We start from the raw sequence: 27239 nt of genomic DNA on the forward strand, positions 1-27239 counted from the left end.
ACACTTGTAAGGTTGATGTCAGAGAATGTTTTGCCTGTGTTCTCTTCTAGGAGTTTGATGGTGTCTTGTCTTATATTTAAGCCTTTCAGCCATTTGGAGTTTATTTTTGTGCATGGTGTGAGGGTGTGTTCCAGTTTCATTGCTTTGCATACAGCTGTCCAGGTTTCCCAGCAATGCTTGCTGAAAAGACAGTCTTTTTCCCATTTTATGTTCTTGCCCCCTTTGTCAAAGATTAATTAACCATAGGTGTCGGAGTTTATTTCTGTTCTCTATTCTGTTCCATTGGTCTGTCTGTCTGTTTGGGTACCAGTAGCACCCTGTCTTGATGACTGTGGCTTTGTAATATTGCTTGAAGTCTGGAAGAGTTATGCCTTCTGCTTTTTGTTCCTCAGAATTGCTTTGGCAATTCTGGGTCTTTTGTGGTTCCATATAAATGTTTGGATTGTTTGTTCTAGTTCTGTGAAAAATGTCATGGGTAATTTGATAGGGATTGCATTGAATCTGTAGAATGTTTTGGGCAGTATGGCCATTTTTACAATATTAATTTTTCCAACTCAGGACATGGGATATCTTTCCATTTCTTTGTATCTTCTTTGATTTCCTTGATTAGTGTTTTATAGTTCTCAGCATATAAGTCTTTCACCTCCTTAGTCAGGTGTATTCCCAGGTATTTGATTTTTTAGGGCACAATTTTAAAAGGCATTGTATTTTTGCATTCCTTTTCTAATATTTCATTGTTAGTAAATGGAAATGTGACTGGTTTCTGAATGTTAATCTTATATCCTGCTACTTTGCTGAATTTGTTGATCAGTTCAAGTAGTCTTTGGATTGAGTCCTTAGGGTCTTCTATATATAGTATCATGTCATCTGCATACAGTCACAATTTTACCTTTTCCAATTTGGATACCTTTTATTTCTTTTGTTTGTCTGACTGCTGTGGCTAGCACTTCCAGTATCATATTGAATAGCAGTGGTGAGAGTGGGCATCCTGGTCTTGGTCCAGGTTTTAGTGGGAAGGCTTTCAGCTTTTCTCCATTGAGTATTAGATTTGCTGTGGGTTTGTCATAAATGACTTAATGTCAAGGTATGTTCCCTCTATACCCACTTTGGTAAGAGTTTTTATCATGAATGGATATTGAACTTTGTCAAATGCCTTTTCATTATCTATTGAGATGATCATGTGGTTTTTTACTTTTCTTTTGTTAATGTGGTGTATGACATTGATTTGCATATGTTGAACCACGCTTGTGAACCTGGGATGAATCCCACCTGGTCGTGGTGTATGATCTTTTTTTTTATATATTGTTGGATTCAGTTGGCTAAAATTTTGTTGAGAATTTTGGCATCTCTAATCATCTCACGCAGTTAAACCTACCAACAAATCTAGCAATGTTTTATGATTTATACCAGGAAAGGCTTACTCAGCTATTACTTACGGTCACTAATAGTTCTTTTGGTTTCATTTTTATATTAACTATTTGAATATGCAACTTTTTATCAAACTGAGCATTTTTATTATATAACTTGTGAATTTTATTTTTAAAGAAATTTAGCAATGTGCGTTTTAAAACTTTATATAAAAACTTTCTAATGAGATAAACAGTGAACGTTTCAAATCTAGTATAGTATCAGCCCTGACCAGTAACTATGAGGTTCCATATACAATTTATTTTGACAGTAGTTATGAGGTATGGAGCTACTTTAAAATTCTTTCCAAATAATAAACTATCCAAGCACTGCATATTAGAGCACCTAACCATTCATATAAACTTTAAATGCCACCTTTTATAATACATACTAAATTATTTTACATATTAAGGTTTATTACTAGGTTTTCTATAATATTTCGATTATTGAACTTTGGTAATGAAAGCAGTGTTTTAGAAAGATTATTTTGTCAGTAACTGGTAGGGTACATTAGAAGTAGGGTGGAGGTGATGATTAATGGCAGGGTAGGATACATGAGTTTAACAACCAGAAAGTGAAGTTATAGATCAAGATAGAAGAAATACTGTAAGAAAGGGTAACAAAATGACAAGTGATTGTAACATGATATTTTTTTGGAAAATCTTATACCTATGAGTCCTCTCAACACAAAATCCCAAGGATGGTAGGAATTATCAGAAGTTTAACACAGGGAAAGCTGGACAATGAAAAAGAGTATCAAAGTTCCCTACCCCAAGCATAACTATGGTAGTATCAAGGAGCACACAAGTTTTCAATCTCCAGTTAAGTATGAATTGTATAACTAGTATCGATGCTGATCACTAACATTGAAGAAATGAAAAAGCACAAAATTCAGTCAAAATAATATCTTACCAGTAAGGAGTGCCAATGAAAGATTTTCTTTTTGCAATGGTAGCTGTTATTTTTGCAGCCACGCCAAAGTCAGCTGGTGGGGAAAAAGCACAAAAGAAAATTTTAGTTTTCAATAAAACCACCAATATTTTTAAACTATACCCTTTGGCATGCCATTATTAATAATTCGGATAGCAATGCTAGAGAAATGTATATAAATTGAATACCTAAATCTCTTCTTACTTGGTTCATAAGATAATCATGAAGAGAAAAGAGCTTACTAGAATGAAAATATATTTTATTAAGAACAAAGTTAATGAAAATATTTTCATTACAAGCACCTGGAGTTAATTTGGGGGAAAAAAAGAGCAGAAAATAAAAGACCTACTTGGATTTCTTTTATTCTAACAGAACTAGGCTAGTATTTTGGTGCTATTTTTAAAAATCTCCTTTTCAATGAATAAGCCTTTTTATTGTTATTGTTAAATATAGTTGTAAAAGGCTGAAGATGCATAAAGTTGCCAGACACTACAGGATTTTACTCCTGTTCCTATTAATTTTGATGATGGAATAATATTCTCTAAATTGATTTATCACAGTTTAACAGTTTTTCTACTGCTAGACCTATATTCCCATTTTTTCTCTTATAGTAATGTTACAATTAATACTTTCATGATTATGGCTCTTTTTAATCTTTAGGGTTAATTTCCTTAAACAAAATCTTAGGAGTAAAATCACTGAGTCAAAAGATGAACATTATTATGGTTCTTCATAAGAACATTAAATATGTATAATGTAAATTCTCATTTAAAATTTTATGGTAATTTTTTTACAAAAAAATGTTAGGAAAAATAACATACCTAATTTTACATCACCATGATCTGTCAATAAAATATTTGCACCCTAAAACAAAAATATAAATAATATTAAATTGTCATCAAAAAACTCCATTCAATAGATTATCAATTCAAATAGAGTTTGAGTTAAATATACTTACTTTGATATCTCTATGCATTTTGCCTTTGGTATGCAAATAGGCAAGACCCTGAAGTTAAGAAAAAAAAGTGTGCGTTAGCAAAAGTGCAAACTTGACACCTAAATTTTCTACTTAAATTCTTACTAAATAAGCAAAACTAGAATTTCCTTTTGAGGAGAAAACCTAGATGAGTTTCTTTTTACTAATTAATATTTACCATATTTTAATATTTTTATTTCATTTTCTGCTAAAAATCAGAAATACTTTACTATAAAACCATCACCATAATCAAGATAATGAACATATCCACCACTCCCAAATGTCTTTCCCACATACAAACATTGATCTACTTTTTGTTCCTACAGATAATTATTAAATTTTCCAATTTTATGTAAATGGAATCATTCAGTGTATATACTTTTTTGTCTGGTTTCTTTCATTCACAGTAATTAATGTGACATTCCCTGTTAATGTTATCAAATTCCATTCTTTATTACCATGTAGTATTCCACTGTACAAATAATACAGAATTTGTTTATCCATTCACCTGACAACACACAGACATTTGGGTCACTGGGCTAGTTACTGCCAGTTTTTGGCTAGTGTATATAAACCTACTATGAAGACTGACATCAAGTGTTTGTATGATTTTTCCATCTTGGATAAATATCTAGGAGTACAATGGCTGGATCATATGGTGGTATAAGTTTAAATTTTTAGGAAACTGCCAGAGTGTTTTCCAAAGCAGCTGTTGCCATTTTACATTGAAACTGGCAGTGTATGAGTTCCAGTTAATCCACCTGCTCACCAAACTTCCCAAGGTTAAGGTTTTTCTTTTTCTTTTCTTTTTTTTTTTTTTGCTTTTTAGGGCCACATCTGCAGCTTATGAAAGTTCCCAGGCTAGGGATTGAATCAGAGCTATAGCTGCCAAGCTACACCACAGCCACAGCCACACCAGATCCGAGCTTGTCTGCGATCTATGCCAGAGCTCATGGTAATGCTGGATCCTTAATCCACTGAGCAAGGCCAGGGATCAAACCCACATCCTTGTGGATACTAGTTGGGTTCATTACTGTTAAGCCACAATGGAACCTCCCCAAGGTCAGTATTTTTAATTTTAGCCATTCTAATTGATGTGTAGCAGTATTTCATTATGGTTTTAATTAACACTTTTCTAATAACTACTGATATTGAACATCTTCTCTATGACTTATTTGCCATCTATATAGCTTCTTTGGTGAAGTGTCCAAACCTTTTGTCCATTTGTTTTTTTACATATGGTGTGAAATATGGTTCAAAATTCATTTTTTTGGATATGGATGTTCAATTATTTCAGAACCATTTATTGAAAAGCCTACCCTTTCTCCATTAAATTATCTTTTCAGCTCTGTAAAAAATTATTAGTTATATTTGTGTGGATTTTTTTTCTGATCTTTTCATTCTGTTCTACTGAACTATTTATCTGCCCTTATGCCAATCCCACTACACTTTGATTAGCGTAGCTTTTTAAGTCTTGAAATTGCTACTATTGGTCCTCAAATTTTTTTTTTTCACAACTCTTTGACTATTCCAGGTCCTTTGTGTTTCCTTAGGAATTTTAGAATTGGCTTGTCAGTTTATACAGGATTAAAAAAGCTTCCTTTGATTCTTTCTTTTTTTTTAATTTTAATTTTTATTTATTTATTTAGTCTTTTTGCCATTTCTTGGGCCGCTCCTGCGGCATATGGAGGTTCCCAGGCTAGGGGCTGAATCAGAGGTGTAGCCGCCGGCCTACGCCAGAGCCACAGCAACGCGGGATCCGAGCTGCATCTGTGACCCACACCACAGCTCACAGCAACACCGGATCCTTCACCCACTGAGCAAGGGCAGGGATCGAACCCGCAACCTCATGGTTCCCAGTCAGATTCGCCAACCACTGCGCCACGACAGGAACTCCTAAACAGCATTTTTTGATGTCACTTTGCTTTTGAGTTTTTACTGGTTTTTTTTGGCTGCACCTGAGGCATGCAGAAGTTCCCAGGCCAGGGATCATATCTGTTGCCATAGCAGTAACAACGCCAGATCCTTAACCCACTGAGGCACCAGGGAAATCCAAGTGGTATTTTTCTAAATTTTAATTTCTGTTGCCAGTGTATGGAAATCCAATTGATTTTGTATATAGAGCCTGAATCTTGAAATCTTCCTACTCTCACTTATTAGTTGTAGTAGTCCCTTTGTAGATTCTATTCCATTTTCTACATAGATGATTATGCAGTCTGTGAATAAAGCTTTACTTATTTGTAACTGAGATTTTTTTTTTTTGTCACTGCCTTCTCTTTTTGCACTGGCCTAAACCTCTAGTACAATGTTAAGAAAAAGTGGAACATTCTTACCTTGTTTGATTAACGTTGGTGGGAAAGCATCTAGTCTTTTACCATTAAGCATGATTTAGCTATAGGTTTTTCATAAATGCTCTTTATCTGGTTGAATAAGTTCCTTTCTATTCTCAGTACAGTAAGAATTTTTTTTTTTTATCAGAAATGAATGTTGGATTTAGCTAAATGCTTCTTTTGTATCTATTTAGATGATAATGCAGTTTGTCTTTTCTTTTTGTTTGCTAATATTATCAATTACTTGAAATGATTTTTGAATGTTAAATCAACATCACATTCCAGAATAAACCCCATTTGTTTAAGATTTATTATCTTTTTAATGTATTATTCGATTACCTTTGCTTTTATATTCTTCTTTAATTTTTGTATCTACCTTGACAAAGGATGTTAGTCCATAGTTTTGTTCTCTTATAAAGTCTGATTTTGATTTCAAAGCAATGCTGGTCCATAAGATGATTTGGAAGGTATTCCCTATTCTTCAATTTTCTATAAGAGTGTGTTGGATTGGCATTATTTCTTCCTTAAATGTTTGGTAGAATTTATCCATGACATCATCTGGCTTGAAAGCGTCCTTTGTAGGGAATAGACAGAGGACTATTGAGATGATTTCTAATTGAGTGAGTAAAAAAGTTTATGTCTCTCAAGGAAAATGTCCCTTTTCATTCCATCTAAGTTGCAAGCTTTTTTGGAATAAAGCTATTCATAATATTTCTTAGTTATAGAATATCCATGTTATACCTTTAATATTTATAGATTTTGTCATAATGTTCTCTTATTTTCGTATCTTCTCTTATTCTTCCCTGATAATCTGGCTGAAAATTTATCAACTTTGTTGATCTTCTCAAAGAATCAATTTTAGTTTCATTGATTTTTCTGATATTTTTCTACTATACATTTCATTGATTTCCATTCTGAGCTTTATTATTTCCTTTTGCATCTTTTTCTAATTCCTTAAGGTGGAACTTGAGGATTGTATTCTGTGAGTTCAACTTTTTTAGAATCTCACAAATAAGTGAGAGTCTATTTAAAAGTGAGTATATATCTTCTGTGCCTAGCTTAGTTCACTTAGCATAGGATCCTCCAGGTTCATCCGTGCTGTCACAAATGACAGGGCTTCCTTCATTTTTATGGCTGAATAATATTCCATCATATATATAAACCATGACTCTTTGTCCATTCATCTGTCAATAGACACCAGATATGGAAATTTGTCAGCGCAGTAGAGTTTTAAAATTGGAACTGATATCTTAGAGGTCATTCCTTCCAAAGCCTTACTTGGGGAACCACAACCACAGCAGATGGTCATATACCAGGGCCAGAATGCAAATTCAAATTTTTGTTTCATTTTTTACTTCCATTCCATACTCTATCCATTATTTAACAATGCAATGAACTTTGGAAATTAAAATATAAAGAAAATTAATCTGTCAACAATTCTCTGCTATGAGTACATGATTAGTTTTCTGTTTTCTGTGGATACAAAAAGGTAGATTTCTGGAGTTCCTGCTGTGGTGCATTGGGTTAAGAATTCGACTGCAGTCGCTTGGGTTGCTGCAGAGGCACGGGTGTGATCCCAGGCCTGATACAGTATGTTATGATCCCAGGCCTGGTACAGTGTGTTAAAGGACCCAGCACTGCCACATCTGGGGCACAGGTCGCAGCTGTGGCTCAGATTCAATCCCTTGCCCAGGAACTTCCACATGCTGTGGGTGTGGCCATAAAAAAAAAAAAAAGGTTTCTATGTTATAGGATTATTACAGAAATATATGATACATTGAAGAAATTTATTTTACATATATCTAACAAACTTAGCATGGTATGTCTTTTAAAGTATGTGGAAGCCAACTCTTTTTGAAATTAGAGCTTTCTCTTAAATCAGATCAAACTCCCAATTTCTAAATATGGAAGAACAACATATAAAGCATCAATTTCACTTCTAAATAAACTACACAATCAAGGAAATGGACAAATAGAAGCATCAATTAACGATTATGTTATGAACTGCCAAGATAAAAAACACCAATCACTACTTCTTAATCCTGCTTCTAAATTAAATGCCTTAAAGTATGTAAACGACACTACTGCCAGTTTTTTCAGTGAGTAATCTTTCAAAGAACTAAAAAATAATTTGGAAGAAATGCTCCATACTCCCTAAAACTACTGAAAAGTCACAACCTACTTTAATACACTAAATGCTCGCAGAGGATCTGAATCAAAGAAATGAAGAAATTTCTACTTAATACAATGTTTACCAAACTTATAAAAAGGGATTCTGATATATCACACAGAACAGGGTTTCCAGATATCATTCTGGATTATTGCTATGCTACTTAACTCTCATTTCAGGAGAAATGGTAGAAGACCTCATCTCTTGTGCAAAAAAATTCTGCCATGAAACTTGAAGGGGAAGCATAGACAGCTTGTTATAAGTGAGAGGTCAAGTGATTCATTCATAAAAACCAATTCACACCTATGGATTTTTTTAGCTTTGTAGCAACTGAGGATCAAAAACTACAAAGTAGCACACCAGATATCACCACTGTGTATACCAGCATCAGCTTAAATGAATTCCTGAGACTCATTCACGGAGGAAATAACTAAGGCTTATAGAATTACAATCTGAGAGGTTAACAGAAAAATGTGGTTTACTCTTTTTCTTTTGGGCAGATCACATTTTATAGTTTTTGGTTTGTGAATCTAGAACTGCATTTATTTCAACATAAGCAAACGTAGTACCTGTAAAGTTTCTCTGCATACATAGGCTATTTGCAACTCTGATAATGGTCCAGTAACTAGAAAGAAAAAAAAGAGACCACATTGTATTACACATTGGAATACAACAAATTAAAAACAGTCTACTGTAACAAAGACAAACTATGGAGTTCCCATGGTTTCTCAGCAGGTTGCAAATCCAACTAGTATCCACGAGGATGCAGGTTCAATCTCTGGCCTCACTTAGTGGGTTAAGGACTATGGACGTGAAGCAGATCCTCTGTTGGTGTGGCTGTGGTGTAGGCCAGCAGCTGCAGCTCCAATTTGACTGCTAGCTTGGGAACTTCCATATGCTGGAGGTGTGGCCCTAAAAAGTAAAAAAAAAAAAAGACAAACTATTATAAAACTTCTTCTGTATATATCATTGGATGACTTCTCGTCATAAGCATATATTATTCTTATAATCAGGAAAAAAAAGTAAAGTTCTAAAACTAAATGTACTTTAAAAATGGAAGATTTGCTCCAGAGCAACTCTGGTCAGTATTAAGCACCCATTATACATAGCAATGGATATGATCTCAACCCTGAACAATTAAAAAAAAAAATAAAGCTCCCAAATGAGAAAAGCATATATAATTAATTAGAGCTATATACACAAGTTAGATGACCATAAAGAGATCAACTGTTGAAATATACTGAAAGACATGATATATGCATTTAAAGGTTAGATATTTCTTTAGCATAATTCTTCATCATAGTTATCAAAACAGGGAACTAGATCTGTTACCTTATCTAAGAATCTAAAAAGTAATTGGGTCACTTCTGACAGATTTCTATTATGAAATATAAAATCCTTCTTTCCCACAGTAATCAGATGAAAAATAAATAAAAGGTATCTGAATTGGAAGAGAAATGGTAAAATTGTCACTATACAGAGAAGACATGAAGCTATATATAGAAAACCCTAAAGATTCCACACAAAAACTACTAAGCTGATAAATGAATTCAGCAAAGTTTAAGGGGATACAAGATTAACGTCCAGAAATCAGTTGCATTTATGTATACTAACAATGAAATATTAGGAAAGGAGTATTAAAAAGCAATGCCTTTAAAAATAACACCCTCCAAAATAAACCTAAGAAGGTGAAAGACTTATATGCTGAGAACCATAAAACATTAATAAAGGAAATTAAAGAGGATTCAAAGAAATGGAAAGATATTTCATACTCCTGGATTGGAAGAATTAATATTGTTAAAATGGCCACACTGCCCAAAGCAGTCTACGGATTTAAAACAATTGCTGTCGAATTACCCATGACATTTTTCACTAGGACAAATAACTCCAAAATTTATATGGAACCATAAAAGACCCAGAATTTCCAAAGCAATACTGAGGGGAAAAAAGCAAAGCAGGAAGCACAACTCACTCAGACTTCAGACAATATTACAAAGCTACAGTAACCAAGATACTATGGTAAAGGTACAACATAGACATAAGGATCAACAGAACAGAACAGAGAGCCCAGAAATAAACCCAGATACCAAAAGTCAATCTTTGACAAAGGAGACAATGATATAAAATGGGAAAAAGTCTCTTCAGCAAGTGGTGCTGGGAAAATTGGAACACACCCTCACACCATGCACAAAAATAAACTCGAAATGTCTTAAAGACTTTAATATAAGACATGATACCATAAAACTCCTAGAAGAGAACATAGATAAAACACACTCTGACATAAGCCATTCAAATACTTTCTTAGGTCAGTTTCTCAAGGCAATAGAAATAAAAATAAAAATAAAGAAATGGGACCCAAATCAAACGTACAAGTTTTTGCACAGCAAAGGAAACCATTAAAAAAAAATGAAAAGACAACCTATGAAATGGGAGTAAATAGCTGCAAACAATGTATCTGACAAAGGCTAAATCTCCAAAATATACAAACAACTCATTTATTCAACTTAACAACAAAGAAACAAACAACTCAATTGAAAAAATGGAACGAAGACAACCCTCCTACAATTTTGGTGGGAATGTAAATTGGTACAATCATTAAGGAAAACAGTATGGAGGGTCCTCAGAAAACTAAATACAGAACTATTATCATATAATTCCACTCCTGGGCATATATCCGGACAAAACTTTGCCATCACTTTAGGAAGAAATGTGGATCTTTAATGAATTACTGAACTGCTAAATAAAGTAACTATATTATTACTTAAAAAAAAAAAGATACATGCGCCCCTACGTTCCACTGCAGCACTATTCACAATAGCCAAGACATGGAAACAACCTAAATGTCCATCAACAGATGAACAGACTAAGAAGATATAGTACAAATATAAAATGGAAATATTACCTAGCCATAAAAAAATAATGCCATTTGTGGCAATATGCAACTACAGATTCCCAAACTAAGTGAAGTAGTCAGAAAGAGAAAGACAAATACCATATATCACTCATATGTGAATCTAAAATATGGCACAAATGAAGCTATCTATAAAACAGAAACAGACTCACAGACAGAGAGCAAAGCTGTGGTTGCCAAAGGAGAGAGGAGATGAGGAGGGAGTGGGATGGACTGGGAGTTTGTGGTTAGTGGATATAAACTATTACATTCAGAATGGATAAACAATAAGTTCCTACTGTATATAGCACAGGGAAATATTTCTAATCTCCTGGGATAGATCATAAAGGAAAACATATTTAAAAAGAATGTGTATATGTATATATGTATGTATATGACTGAGTCACTTTGCTGTAAAGCAGAAATTGGCACAACAGTGTAAATCAACTATGCTTTATGGAGTTCCCTTAGTAGCTCAGTGGTTAACGAATCTGACTAGGAACCATGAGGTTGCAGGTTCGATCCCTGGCCTTGCTCAGTGGGTTAAGGATCTGGCGTTGTTGTGAGCTGTGGTGTAGATCAAAGACGCGGCTTGGATCCAGCGTTGCTGTGGCTCTGGCATAGGCCGCCAGCTACAGCTCCGATTAGACCCCTAGCCTGGGAACCTCCATATGCCGAGGAAGCAGCCCTAGAAAAGACAAAAAGACAAAACAAAAAACAAACAAACAAACAAAAAACAGCAACCAAAAACTACACTTTAATTAAAAATAAAAGAAAATATTTACTGCATATTTTAATCACTGGTTCTCTACATCTACTCAGAAACATAAAATTTTGATTCTTAGTAGTTGGTGAAACAGTAGTTAAAAAAAAAAAGGGGGAAATCACTTTATTAACAGTTTATTATGGGAGTAGTTGTTCTTGACTAATATGCTATCTAGTATATTATTTAAAGGTTTGAATACTTTTTAGATTTAATTTAATTCAATAAATCATAGGCTTAATAATGGAAAGTAGAAATTTCATAAAAAAATAAAATTGATGTCTCAAAACAATTCCTTAAGTTGTTCTTAAAGAATTCTTTAAGAAGTAGTAAAAAAAAAAAAAAAAAGCCAGCTGTATAGTTTTATTAATCCATATTCTTGAGTTCTCAGTCTATAAAAGTAAGGATAAAAATTATAAATATTGGATTAAAACTCTTCATAGAAAAGATCATAATTCATCATAAAAACATAGAAAAGAACTTTAAATTGAGTGGCATAGAGCTATTTCCTACCAATAATTCTTTAAAATCAACAACAGGGATAAAATGAAAGAGAACTGTTAATTCTAGTATGGTATAATACATAAGAAAGTAAAAAACTGCTAAAATAAGGGAATACACCTTGTTTTTAATAAATGGAATTAGTTCTAGCTTAAAAACTATCATATTTTATATATTTGAAATATTTATGTGGTATTAATATTTTTAAATAAAATGAGGCAGTGAACAGTATTTAGACATCAGTCATAACTTTTCTGTCATGAGTTATTTGCTGTGACAAAATTATTGACTAATTTATAATTAAATAGTAATACATTTTTAGAATAATTAAACTTTTCCTTGAGTCTCATTTCTCCTCCCCTAGAGGTAATGACTTACCAATTTGATATGCACCCTTTCATTTTGCTAAATATTTAGATTTATACGCATACTTTCAAAACATAAATTTTAGGAGTTCCCTTCATGGCTCAGCAGTTGGCTCAGCAGTTAACGAACCTGACTAGGATCCATAAAGATGCAGGTTTGACCCCTGGCCTCACTCAGTGGGCTAAGGATCTGGTGTTGCCATGAGCTGTGGTGTAGGTCTTGGCTGTGGCATAGGCCAGAAACTACAGCTCCGATTCGACCCCTAGCCTGGGAACTTTCATATGCTGCAGGAGCGGCCCTAAAAAGCCAAAAAAAAAAAAAAAAAGTTTAAAAAATCTAAGTGTATTTCATTATACGTATTTTTCCGTAATTCACTTTTTCCATTTAAAAAGAGGCTTTGGGAACATATACCCAGGTGGATATAAACAGAGTTACTTTATCTTTTGGTATGCTACACAGTATTTCATATTTTAAGTATAGTTTATTTAACCACTGCTTTATTGACATTTTAAAAATTTGACCTCTACAAACTACAAATATTATTTAAACTAGAATATCACCTGTCTTCACATCTACTATTGTAAACTACATGCCTGAAATTTGATAAGGCTTTCAATATAAAGATTTCAGTATAGGAATGAAAAATACTTCACATAATTCTTAATAAATTACATAATGAACAATTACAATGGGAGTTTTACTATCTTATATAGTCAGTTAAATTTTAAAAAGAAAAATTATTTTATAAGGATCTAGCCTTAGTCTCATAAATTCTAGAAGTTCAGCAAATTGTCAACAACAAAAGCTAAAATGTAGAGCTGAAATGAAAACTATTTTTAAATTATAAGTGAAAATCACATTCAACTCAGAAAACTCTTGAAATTAACACAATGTTAAAGTACTCCAAATTCTTAAAATTATATATCTTTAACACAAAAGTATTATAGAAACAATTAAATTGTTCTCCTAGTTCGCAGATTAAGTTACTAAGATAGATAAATAATCTGCTTTACCAGAGAATCACTCTTTTTGCATTTCAATTCTAATTTACAAGGAAGCCTAAGCAGTTTAGTTTCTAGATAAAATACTTCCCTAGAGACTAAATAAGATTTCCTAGAGTCTACATCTGAAAAGCAAAATCTGGATTGTTCAAGTACGTTTGGATATCTCAGTTCAGGCCTGAGCAATTTAACTGAATAACCAACAAAATATAAAACTTAGATTTCTTTTATGCAATAAAAACTCCAGAACCAGAAGAGAATAACATAAAACAGTTAATCTACTTGTTAGTAGCCCTTGTCAACTAGACATATCAAATAACTATCATTAAAGTCCAAGTCAATTTTATTATTATTATTATTTTTTCATCTTTTTAGGGCTGTACACTTGGCATGTGGAGGTTCATGCCAAATCAGAGCTATAGCTGCCGGTATGCACCACAGCCATGGCAACAAGGAATCCGAGTGGAGCCTTCAACCTACACCATAGCTCGTGGCAATGCTGGATCCTTAACCCACTGAGCAAGGCAGAGATTGAACCTGCATCCTCATTGATACTAATCAGGTTTGTAACCTGCTGAGCCACAACAGGAACTCTTAAAGTCAATTTTAAAATGTAGAGTCAGGAGTTCCTGCTATGGTACAGTGGCTTAAGGATCTGGCATTGCCACAGCTGTGGTGTAGGTTGCAGCTATGACTTGAATTTGCTCCCTGGCCTGGGAATTTCCACATGCTGTAAGTATGCCCTGTACCCCCCAAAAAAGTACAGTCAAATTAACAGTACCATGGTAAATATCTTGAAGTGATCCGCCACCACAGTATTCCATACAAATCCACAGCTTTTCCCGACTAATATGAAAGAGAAAGAAAATTATATTAGTAAGTAATTCTCAACCAGTCACACACTTTGAAATCTTTCACTCTTCAGCACATCAATGTTTAGGATAGAGTGCAACAAGAAACTGCCCTAGCAATCTTTCTTCAAGATACAGAAAAGAATATTAATTTCACCTTTGTTCCCACCTTAAATGGTTTGGAATATGATCCAAGTTTTATAAACTAAAACACTTACTTATAATCATTAATAATATTTCATTACTTTTGCCAGGTAAAGTATATATGCATAAATCATGCTGTCATTATTAATACAACAGGGGAGACAAGAAGACCTGAGAAATTTTATAAGTTTAGACAATTAATTTTAAAAATTTGTATATAAAACAACATTTACATGAAAGAGAAGAAGCGTGATAGCAAAGAAATATAAAATTCAAAGAGAGAAAGACGCTTTTGGTTTTTTACCTGAGATAGCTTCCAAAGTAGGCAACGATGTTGCAATGCTTACATTCTTTAACCATAAATATCTCCTGTTGAATCAAAGAAAAATCATCTCCTGAAAAACAAAATGATAACAATTTAGTCACCAATATTACATTTGCGTCTCTATGGGAAAAAAGGAAAACATCAAAATAAGTAGTATAGAGAGATGAGGAATCAGACATTCTCAATACTTTAATGCTCCAGATCTCAGCTAAACTATGAAGGTGCTGCCCTAGAAGATTACATTCAGAATCACTCAGCTCCACAGTTGCAATCACGGGCAGATGCTCCCAAAGATGGTTGGGAGGTGACTGCTGTACCACCACAATCTCCATAGGGAATGTAGGCAGTGCCAGCTAGAAAGCAGTGGAGACACTGCTCCAATGTACACTGGTGCATTCTTTCTACAGAGCCAGAAGCCTTAAAAATGCAGAAAATCTTAGAACTCATAATTTCACTTCAAAATTTATTTTCTTGAGATATGCAGATATTTCTTTACAGTAACACTGTAAAGAATAATGAAAGAATGGTTAAGTAACTTATGGTACAGCTACAGATATCATAAAAGTTACAAATGTTTTACTATGAAAATATGCTCATGATACATTAGGTAAAAAAGGGACTTTTATATATATATTATGTAAGTAGAAATGTACAGAGAAAAAGGCCTCAAAAGCATACACAATATTTACCTCTGGGTAGTAAAATTTAAAGTAATTCTGCTTTCTTCTTTTTTTAATCTGTATTTTCCAATTTGTCTATCAAAAACCTACTTGAGTTGTTTAACTAGAAAAAGTTATATTAAATTATTTGTTATTTACAAGAATTTTATGGTTCTTATGGGAATACTACCTAGAATGATATTGTTACTTTTAAACTTCATTTTGCATATTTTGCATTTCATTTTTGCATAAACAAAATCTCGTTCATTACAGTAAAAGACATTTAGTAATTGATAAAATGATTGCATTTGTATTATGCAAATGCAATAAAATATAGAAGAGCTTGAGGTCTGGATTAGACACACCTGGTTTTAAGACCTGACTTGGCCATTCACAGGCACTATAACCTTGGATAATCTTCTGAATCATAGCTGAATCCATTAAGTACCATCTGAATTCATTCTACCTATTTGGCTTCCTTATCTATCCCACTTTCCTAAACATTTCCTACATTTTAGTAATACCAGTTGCTGGCCATTTTTGTAACAGATTCTTATGCCCCCAAGTTTCTGTTTATATGAGTCCCCTCAATTGAGAATGTTGTGAGAGAGAGTATGTAGTGCAGTTAGCACAATGTCTGACACAGAATAAATGCAACAGCAATATTATTATATGCTAGAGACAAGAAAGATACAAACAAAAGTGTTCCTTGTTAGGATAACATCCTAAGATATTTTTCATTAGTTATGTTTTGCAATGGTCTTTTGTAAAACAACATCAGTTTTAAAACAAGTGGTATCCACAGACAGGCTCTAGCTCTAACTTATAATAAAGTCATTCTTAGAATAACATACAAGGCCAAGAAGGCTCAGAAATTTAGTCTTAGATAAATAAACAAAATCCTCACAAAAATCAGAGGTATTTTTCTCCTTTATATTACAACTTTTTTCCCCCTCCTTTTTCAGCTGTACTCACGGCATATGGAAGTTACCGGGCCAGAGATCCAATCTGTACCCTATCTGCAGCCTATGCTACAGCTGCAACAGCTGGATCCTTAACCTGCAGCACCAGGCCAGGGATCAAATCCGAAACACCACGGAGACAAGCTGGATCATTAACACACTGCATCACAGTGGGAACTCCTACAACTTCCAATTCAGAGCCAAAACAAAGCTTTAACTATTTTCTGTCATACCATAAAATACCTTATAAAAATCAATCATTACTGATGTGGTTTATACATAAATTTAATTTAGGTGTGAGACAGCATATTAATTTATAACCATTAAGGTATTCTTTTTAACACTCTTCATGTAAACATTTATTGATAATTAAGTTAAATAATTTAGTGTTAACAATTTTAAAGAACTAAATCAAAACAAGAAAATCTCTAAAAGTAAAAATCTTTAAAGAGGAGTTCTCGTCATGGCTCAGTGGTTAATGAATCCCACTAGGAACCATGATGTTGTGGGATTTCAATTCCTGGACTCTCTTAGTGGGTTAAGGATCCAGCATTGCTGTGAGCTGTGATGTAGGTCACAGACATGGCTCAGATCCAGTGTTGCTATGGCTCTGGTGTAGGCCGGCAGCTACAGCTCCGATTAGACCCCTAGCCTGGGAACCTCCATATGGTTCGGCCCTAGAAAAGGCAAAAAAACCAACCAACCAACCAAACAAAAAAACAACTTTAAAGAAAATTTAGCTTTTATTTGTAGTGGGAAATCACGTACTACATGAATAGTTATATATACCTTAAACATAAGTGCACAGTGGCAACTTTTTACAGTTAGAAATTTATTTTAGGGAGTTCTTGTCATGGCTCAGTAGAAAAAAATCTGACTAGCATCCATGAGGACGCATGTTCTATCCCTGGCCTCACTCAGTGGGTTGAGGATCCAGCACTGCCACGAGCTGTGGTGTGGGTTGCAGATGAGGCTCGGATCTGGCATTGATGTTGCCGTGGTGTAAGCCAGCAGCTACAGCTCTGATTTGACCCCTAGCCTGGAAACCTCCATATGACCCAGATGTAGCCCTAAAAAAAAAAAAAAAAAAGAAAAAGAATTCATTCATTTTAGGAAGCACCAGGTAAAGTTTATAAAGAGGGAGAAAAAAAGAAAAAAAATTATTTCTTAATAGTCTGCCTCCTCCTGAGCTTTGTCCATTAGAGTATTTCTCACTCCTCCACCTAAACCTTTTCCATTACAGTATTACATCTTACTCTTTACACATGCCAGTTGCAACAAGCTGGCTAGATTCTAGCCCATCCTTCATTTTAACAAGAAGCCCTAACTTACAAAGGAAAGAATCTCTCAATTTTGTCAAAATATGTTTTGGATTTCTACCTATCCACTTTTAAATGTGTACAGAAGTCTTTTATCTGAGCTGTGCTTAATAATTCTTCAGTTGAGGAGTTCCCGTCGTGGCGCAGTGGTTAACGAATCCGACTAGGAACCATGAGGTTGCGGGTTCAGTCCCTGCCCTTGCTCAGTGGGTTAAAGATCCGGCATTGCCGTGAGCTGTGGTGTAGGTTGCAGACGCGGCTCAGATCCCGCGTTGCTGTGGCTCTGGCGTAGGCCGGTGGCTACAGCTCCAATTCAACCCCTAGCCTGGGAACCTCCATATGCCGCGGAAGCGGCCCAAGAAATAGCAACAACAACAACAACAACAAAAAAGACAAAAAAAAAAAAAAAAAAAAAGACAAAAAAAAAAAATAATTCTTCAGTTGAGACTGGGATTTGGAATATATTTTTTAATAGGAGTGATTTCACAAATGGTGCCTAACTGGCATTGCTGTGGTGTAGGCTGGCAGCTGCAGCTCTGATTCAACCCAGTGAACTTCCATATGTCGAGGGTGTGGCCCCCCAAAAAATAAATAAAAATAAAAGATGCCTTTTTTTTTTTTTGGTGCCTAACTTCTTAATGATGTCTAAGCTCTTAATCTGACCTGCAGAAGTCAGTAATAAAGCTGAATTAAAAGTATGAGTAATAAACCACTAATTCTTTAGGAAAATCAGCGGGGTTCCACACTACAACTGTGCTTCCAGTAGCAGCTTTGTGGGGTTTCTGCTGGGCAAGATAGGGTCTTGGTGAAACTGAGCAACAGTTTTTTATGACTGTATCTAGAGACTAGAACTCACAAGAGCAGGTCATTAATAACTCAGATGTTTGGGGGCTATGCCTTCTTTAATATACGTAACTTAGTGAACAAACTCTAGTTTTGAGTGTTATTCATTTATCTATTTCACAATATTGTCTTAAGTTTCAATGCTCTTAAGACTGGCTTGAGACTTGAGAGGTAGCTGTAAAAAAAAACTGAAAAGTGCAGATATTAGTTACAGCATTTTAGGTTATAGATGGTAATGACACAGGAACTTGTATTTGGAATTATTTGAAAAACTATAGTATTACGGTTTAAGTTTGGAATATTCAGTGATCCTAGCCTCCATCACAGAAAGATTTGCTAATAATAAGGATAACAAGCTCTGCAAGATTCTAAAGGCCAAGTTTTAAAAGTAGACAAACTCCCTTTTTCCTGACGTACCTCCTGTCTAGCAGCACACTGCAACTCTAAACTATAATTTTCACCTGAAGTAGGCAGCCCATTCCTCAAAACATGCTGCTCTATAAGACACAGCCTGAGAGTATGGGGTCACTCTGACTCTCTGTTTCTTAGCTCCGAGTACAATTAGCCAATGCCAATGTTTATTCAGCTACCAGCTGCTTCTGCTACAATCAGTCCACTAAAACAGGATTAAATTAGACTCTAATAATGCCACACTTAAGACATTTGTAAAACATAATAAGGAAGGAGTAGAAGTCTTGGAAGGCAAGAGAGCAGGACTGTAGAGCTTCTTAATATTCTTGGCATGTTGACATAAAGGGCTTAAGTGTTCACACTCTGAGAATGAACTGGAGTAAGCTGTTGCAATGCTTATATATTAAGGGTCTTCTAGATTACACTTGGATTCAATATCCTCTTAAAGGTTTTTGTAATCAAATGGAAACCCATCAAACAGTACTTGGGAAATAATGAAAAGCAATATATCCCTCAGATTTTAATACAACAACAATAAAAAGGGTCCTAACTATTAAAAATCTGATTGAAGCAAAATGAAAGGCAGCAATAAGACTCATCCTGTCCCTCCCTGAAAGAATATGGTAGTAGATCATGAATTTAATACTGAGGTAATTAATTAAACCAATATCTATAATTACATAGACAGCTAGTGACCTAGAGCAATTTAAAGGGCTTAAAGAATGAGCCACAGTATAAGAGAGTCACATAGTTGCTTCAAACAATAGGGCAGTGTACAGCAAGAAAAGGACAATACTAATTTCTAGAATGCCTCGCCCAACACACAAGGGAAAACAACATCATTATGAAGCCCTCAATCAGAAAGTGATCTCTGGAATTACTGCATCAGAACCCCCAGTTGACTTTCCAACTGTAGATGTGGTCTATTATTAAAATGCCATTTAGCAAGGGTTAAAACATAAAATCAAAGCAAGGAAGAGATTAAATCCAGAAAGAACTGATTTCTAGGGAATACAGTCAGGAAGTAGAGTACACTTTCTGCACATGCATTTTACAGATGTGAGACCAAGAGGAACTGGACGTAACAGCTGATACCAATGTCATATTCCCCATCTCTGAACTTTGCTGTAATTCTCTGAAAGAAATACTCTGGACTGTACCAAACACACCACAAAAATACTAAAAAACTGTCCTGAGATTAAGAATCTTGGAATTTCAGGGAGTTCCCATCGTGGTTCAGCGGTTAATGAATCCGACTAGGAACTATAAGGTTGTGGGTTCGATCCCTGGCCTTGCTCAGTGGGTTAAGGATCCGGCGTTGCCGTGAGCTGTGGTGTAGGTCACAGACACGGCTTGGATCCCGCGTTGCTGTGGCTCTGGTGTAGGCTGGCGGCTATAGCTCCGATTCGACCACTAGCCTGGGAACCTCTATATGCCGTGGGAGCGGCCCAAGAAATGGCAAAAAGACAAAAAAAAAAAAAAAAAAAAAAGGATTCTTGGAATTTCAAAATCGACTTTGAAAACAACCCCACTCTTACACACACCTTCAAACAGCAGGCTAAGAAAAGAGGATGGATGAGTAATTGATAGTAAGGAAAATATAAATGCCAATAAACCTATAAAGGATGCCTGTCCTCAAATTAAAGAAGTGCAAATCAAAGCCACTTTTAAAATCTCATCAGATTGGGAAAAACTTCAAAGTTTGACAATACCCAGTTTTGAGACAGTACTGAGAAACATATTTTCAAATCTTGCACGTGAAAATGAAAAACCGATCGCCCTTTTTGGAAGTCATCTGGCACTACTAATCAAAATTTAGAGCATATATACTTAACAATACATATGAAGATGTTCACTGCAACACTGATTCCAACAGCAAAAAATGTGGAAATAACAAAAGAACACATCAATAAGGGATTAAATAAATTATGGTACCTCTGTACAATGAAATACTCTGGAGCTATTAACAAGAACAAATTAGAGCAATATATGCTGACATGGAAAGATGTTTAAACACTTGTAAAGACAGACAACAAAAAAAAAGGCATCTGCAGTACATTATACAGAAAATACCTAGAATCCCTGCCCCCCCCCAAAAAAAATAGTAGTTACCTGTGAGTGCAAATAAGGGCATATACCCAGGAGGACTTATTTTCCACTCCAAACCATTCTGTGTGGTTTGATTTAAAAAAAAAAAAAACAAAAAACAAAGAACAAAAAACTATGAATGGTACTTTAACAAAACATAGTACTCTACTCTAGTCTGATAATCATTTTCTTTCAAGTAGGTCAATTATTATTATTATTAGTCTTTTTGCCATTTCTTGGGCCGCTCCCATGGCATATAGAGGTTCCCAGGCTAGTGGTTGAATCGGAGCTATAGCCGCCGGCTTACATCAGAGCCACAGCAACGCGGGCTCCGCCGCGCCTGAGCAGCATCTGCAACCTACACCACAGCTCATGGCAATGCCAGATCCTTAACCCACTGAGCAAGGCCAGGGATCGAACCTGCAACCTCATGGTTCCTAGTTGGATTTGTTAACCACTGAGCCATGATGGGAACTCCTATTGTTATTCTGATATTTTCTTCCAGTCATAAATTTATAATTACATGGTTTCTCCCACCATATACAGAAACTAGATTCATACTATAGTTTCACAACCTATTTTCACTCAATATTTTATAAATAAACACTATGTCATTAAAACAGCATCTCTTTAAAAGGCATCCAAATGTAAAGGAAGAATTAAAATTATCTGTTTGCAGATAAAAAACCTGTTAGAACTAATAAATAAATTCAGCAAAACTGTATAGGTGACCCCTGAACAACACAAGTTTGAACCATGCAGGCCGACTCGGATTTTTTTTTCAGTAAACATACAAAAAATATACATGTAGAACACCATGTGCAAGACTTGTAATGAAGTGGATAGCCTACCCTTATATAGGCATAAGATGAGGGATACTTAATATAAAATTAATAATGTGTTAGTTTTCCTCCTGTTTTATAATTTTGCTTTCAAAGGATTATATTTCCATACCCTATGCCCCTCTCTCTCATAACTGTAGAAAGTGTGTATCAGCTTATCATCACAGGTAAGCGGTTTTTTTTTTTTTTAAAGTAACAATGTTTTCAATTGTATTATATAACTGTATGTCATACAAATTTTATAATGATTCACTCATCAGTGTATAGGCTAGGCTACTATAAAACAACTGTATCAATTACACCAGGCTACCATAAAGCAATCATATTACTGCTTCTTTATTAACAATGTGTAAATAGTTACATCTATAAATAAAGATGAATTCTTTTTCATATTATCTTTTCTTTTTTTTTTTTTCCTGTCTTTTTAAGGCTGCACCCATGGCAATATGGAGGTTCCCAGACCAGAGGTCGAATCGGAGCTAGAGCTGCCAGCCTATGCCACAGCCACAGCCACACAGGATCCGAGCTGTGTCTGCAACCAACACTATAGCTCATGGCAATGGTGGATCTTTAACACACTGAGCGAGGCCAGGGATTGAACTTGCATCATCATGGATAGTCAGGTTGGTTACTGATGAGCCAGAACAGGAACTCCTATTTTTTCATTTTTGATGTCCAGTGTTAGAAATACACAGAACATCTGCAGTGTTTTATACCATATAAGACAATATTGATGTCATTACCAAAGATGGTTCATTTTACAAATAGACAATGTAAACTTACAGAGCTGATAAATACGGTACAATACTAGAAGTGTATTTTTCTCTTCCTTATAATTTCCTTAATAACATTTTCCTATCTCTAGCTTACTTCACTGTAAGAATATGGTATATAATACATGTAACATACAGATATGTGTTAACTGTTTATAAGTAAGGCTTCTTATCAATAGTAGGCCATTAGTAGTTAAGTTTTTGGATAGTTCAGTTATATTCAGATTTTTGATTGCACAGAGCATCAGGGTCCCAACCTCTACATTGTTTAAGATACAAAATTAATGTAAAAATCAGTTACATTTCTATACAATAACAATGAATAATCAGAAAAGGAAATTAAAAATACAATTCCATTTATAATAGTATAAAAAATACTTAGGAATAAACCTAACTGAAGAGGTAAAAGGTCTGTACACAAAAGTTAAAAACATTGCTGAAAGAAATTTAAGAAGACACAAATAGGAGAGTTCCCGTTGTGGCGCAGTGGTTAAAGAATCTGACTAAGAACCATAAGGTTTCAGGTTCGATCCCTGGCCTTGCTTAGTGGGTTAAGGATCTGGCGTTGCCGTGAGCTGTAGTGTAGGTTGCAGACGCGGCTCGGATCCCGCGTTGCTGTGGCTCTGGCGTAGGCCGGTGGCTACAGCTCTGATTCGACCCCTAGCCTGGGAATCTCCATATGCCACAGGAGTGGCCCAAGAAATGGCAAAAAGACAAAAAAAAAAAAAAAAAAAAAAAGAAGACACAAATAAAAAGATATCCCATGTTCATGAATTAGAAGACTTAATACCATTAACGTGTTAGAATTCCCACTGTGGCTCAGTGGGTTAAGAACTCGACATAGTGTCTATGAAGATGCAGGTTTGATTCCTGGCTCTCAATGGGTTAAGGATCTCGCATTGCCACAAGCTGTGGAGTAGATCGTAGATGTGGCTCAGATCTAGTGCTACTGTGGCTGTGGCATAGGCCTGCAACTGTGGCTAGCCTGGGAACTTATGCCATGGGTGCAGCCTTAAAAAGAAAAATATGCATATACTGTTAACATGTTAATACTACCCAAAGTAATATACAGATCTGACACAATGTCTAAGATGGCATTTTTCGGATATAGAAAAAAAAAATCCTAAAATTCATATGGAATTTCAAAGGACCCCATACAGCTAAAACAATTTTGAAAAAGAGGAGCAGAGTTGGGAGAGTCACACTTCCTGATTTCAAAACATATTACAAGGCTAAAGAAATCAAAACGGGGTACCTCTACTGGTATAAAGACAGCCATAGGGACCAGTGGAACAGAACAGAAAGCCCAGAAATAAACCCATACATGTATGGTCAAATGATTTTCCATGTAAGTGCTAAGAAATTCAGTGCGTAAAAGAAGTCACTTCAACAAAAAGTGTTGGGAAAACTGAATATCCTCACATAAGAGAACGAAGTCGAACCTTCATCTTACACTATACACAAAATTTTACTCAAAATGGATGAAAGGTCTAAAATTTTAGACCAAAATTATACAACTCCTAGAAGAAAACACAGGGGGAAAAGCTTCATGACACTGGATTTGGCAACAGTTTCTTGGGTATGACACCAAAAGCACAGGTAAGAAAAAAAGAAAAATGGGACTATATTAAACTTAAACTTTTGTTCATCAAAGGACACAATCAAGAGAGTGAAAAATCAACCTATGGAATGGGAGATAATATGTGTAAACCATGTATCTGATATCCAGAATACGTGAAGAATTCCTGTAACTCAGAGTTCCCATCGTGGCGCAGCAGAAACGAATCTCACCAGGAACCATGAGGTTGCGGGTTCGATGCCTGGTCTTGCTCAGTGGGTTAAGGATTTGGTGTTGCTATGAGCTGTGGTGTAGGTCGCAGACACGGCTTGGATCCAACATTGCTGTGGCTGTGGTGCAGGCTGGCAGGTGGAGCTCCGATTTGACCCCTAGCCTGGGAACCTCCATATGCTGAGGGTGCAGCCCTAAAAAGCAAAAAAAATAAAAAATAAAAAATAATTCCTAAAACTCAACAACAAAAAATAGCCTTAAAAAGCCATTTCTCCAAAAAGAATATACATATACAAATGGTCAACAAATATATAAAAAGATACTCATATTACTCATCATCAGAGAAATGCAAATCAAAACCACAATGAGATACATTCATTAGGAAAGCTACTATCAAAAACCAAAACAAAATTAAAAACCAAACTCCAGAGAATAACAAGTGTTAGTAGGGTCATGGAGAAGTTGAAAGCCTGTTGCACTGCTGATAGTATTATAAAATGATACAACCGCTACGCAAACTGTATGGTAGTTCCTCAAAAAATTAAAAATAGAACTACCATATGATCCAGTAATCTTCTTTCTTGGTATATATTCAAAAGAACTAAAAGAAGATCTCAAAGAGATATCTGTATGCCCATGTAAGTGGACACTATTCACAGATACATATTCACAGAAGCCCTATTCACAATAGCCAAGAGGTAGAAACAACCCAAATCCTCACAGATAAATGAATAAATCAAATGTTGTATATTCATACAATGGAATAATATGCAGCCACTATAAAATCCTGTAACATTCTACAATATGGATGAACCTCGAGGACATTATGCTAAATAAAACAAACTACTCACAAAAAGACAAATACTGTATGATTCCACTTACATGAGGTATCTAAAGCAGTCAAATTTATAAATATAGAAAATATACTGTGGTACCCGGGGCTAGGGTGCGGGGCAGGGCAGGTACAAAGAGAAATAGCTGTTTAATGGATATAAAGTTTCAGCTCTATAAGATGAAGATCTGTTTCACAACCACGTAAATAGACTTAACACTACTAAAGTATGTGCTTTAAAATGGCTAAGATGGTAAAGCTTACATATTTTTTACTACAATAAAAATAATTTTAAATTATGTAAATACAGATTTATTTAACCATTGGATAATCCGATACTAAATATTCTGTCAATTAATTCTCAAATGTCCATGAAAAATACAGTGACACAATGGTGGCAATCTTGTCAATTTGACTGCTTTGGTTGCTATTAAGAAAATACAAATCTTTTCTATTGAACAAAATGAAGAATATAAATAAAACAGTCATTTCTAACATAATATTTTCTATGGGATATCTAACAGATTCCAGAAACTCACCCAGAATGAAATATCTCTATCAGTTTTTAAATTCAATAATTTAAAGTTCACTTTTTTACTACATAGTAACAAAAAAGTATCTTCATTTCAATTTTATCTTATGTTGAAAAGGAAACAGATATAAATGAAACAGAGTACTCTACCATGGCAAGTGATTTTTACCAATTAAATGACAAGAAAATGTCTAGTTAGCTATTAATAGCTTTCTATATCTATTATTAAAAACCACTAAAAGAACACTTGTGGTGAGCATGTGTGATCTCAAATTAACATTTTCCACAAATTCAGACTTCAACTTTTTAAAGAGTGAAGATAGGGTACCAATACTTAAATTTACAGATTATTTTCAAAAATTAAAATTGTTAGATTTTAAATAGAAGTAAATACTGAAAAGCAAGAACATACCAGTTAACCAGAATAGCTGATATTTGTCCTATTTGGCCAAAGCTCACACTTTGGGACTTCTTTTAAAAACAGTGGCAAGATAAACTAATAACTGCTTAAATCCTAATACACTTTCTGACTTGTAAAAAATTTATTCTACTTCCTCAGTTTATACTTCTAGGATACATGACATCATAAAGTAAAACTGAAAAAAATTTTAAGTATCTATTCCAAGATATTTAAACATTCCCACTTATTATATTCTAGCAACTGTCAAAACTAGGGAAATACATTTAATTTGTTATTTTATTTAAAAATACTGGACTATTTCATGAGTATTTCCAAGTGAGCATTTTAAAAAATAGACAAGGAAATTTAAAAAAAAGTATATTGCATTAATCACCTTGGACAATGATTTTATTAAATTCCATCCCTGTATGCAAGGCTCACACTTTTTAACAAATTACAATTTGCAAAATTTTTAAAGTAGTATGTAGTTTCACTATAAAAAGTGGACAACAGGAGAAGAGATGGGAGGGTAAAGTAGGATTCTAACAATCAGCTTTCCTAAGGAAGCTTGATCATGTTCTGGCTGTCAGCTGGCACTAGCTACATACTTGTCGAGCAAAACAGCATCTGTAAAATCAGTTAGTGGGTAGGCTGAAATTCAGACACAGACAGGAAAACATGGTGACATGCATCATCATAATAACTGCCTGCTCTTCTAGGGCAGTTCTGACGCCTGACCAAAGAGATGGAAAATACAAATAAAACTCAAAATGGTATCATTGGTATTATTCATTTTCAATACCACTCACTGGTAAGTCAAACTTAATTTAATGTCACGATTTGTAATAGAGTACCTATATTTAATAAGCATCTACTATAAAAATAAGATAAAGAAATGGTTAAATCATTCTTGAAAATAATCATTTGCTTGTGTTTATATACAAAGGGCAACAAAAAGATAGGGAGAAATGCGCATTTTCTTTATCGTTTATTTTTGTGGCTAATAAAAAAAAATTCTCTGTGCTAATCTATTTTTATTCTGAACCCTAAAGTTCACTTTAAGATTTCTGTAAGAATTGGGAAGAGCCTCAAAAGCAATCTGTTTTAGTGAAATTTTAAATATAACATTACAAAA

The 27239-nt window shown here is 34.6% G+C and overlaps 1 protein-coding gene across 4 annotated transcripts in view; it reads right to left on the minus strand.

Moving 5' to 3' along the window:
* Nucleotides 1–27239, minus strand: part of MAP4K5 (mitogen-activated protein kinase kinase kinase kinase 5) — a 135065-nt gene that overhangs the window by 69360 nt on the left and 38466 nt on the right. For all 4 annotated transcript variants that reach the window (XM_021101533.1, XM_021101543.1, XM_021101550.1 and 1 more), the window contains 6 exons: nt 14634–14724; nt 14116–14180; nt 8383–8438; nt 3296–3343; nt 3159–3201; nt 2320–2392 (listed from right to left, as the gene is read on the minus strand). In XM_021101533.1, the coding sequence (XP_020957192.1) occupies nt 2320–2392; nt 3159–3201; nt 3296–3343; nt 8383–8438; nt 14116–14180; nt 14634–14724 (376 nt within the window). The remainder of the gene's footprint in view (nt 1–2319; nt 2393–3158; nt 3202–3295; nt 3344–8382; nt 8439–14115; nt 14181–14633; nt 14725–27239) is intronic.

This window comes from Sus scrofa, chromosome 1 (assembly GCF_000003025.6).
Source record: "Sus scrofa isolate TJ Tabasco breed Duroc chromosome 1, Sscrofa11.1, whole genome shotgun sequence".
NCBI lineage: Eukaryota > Metazoa > Chordata > Mammalia > Artiodactyla > Suidae > Sus > Sus scrofa.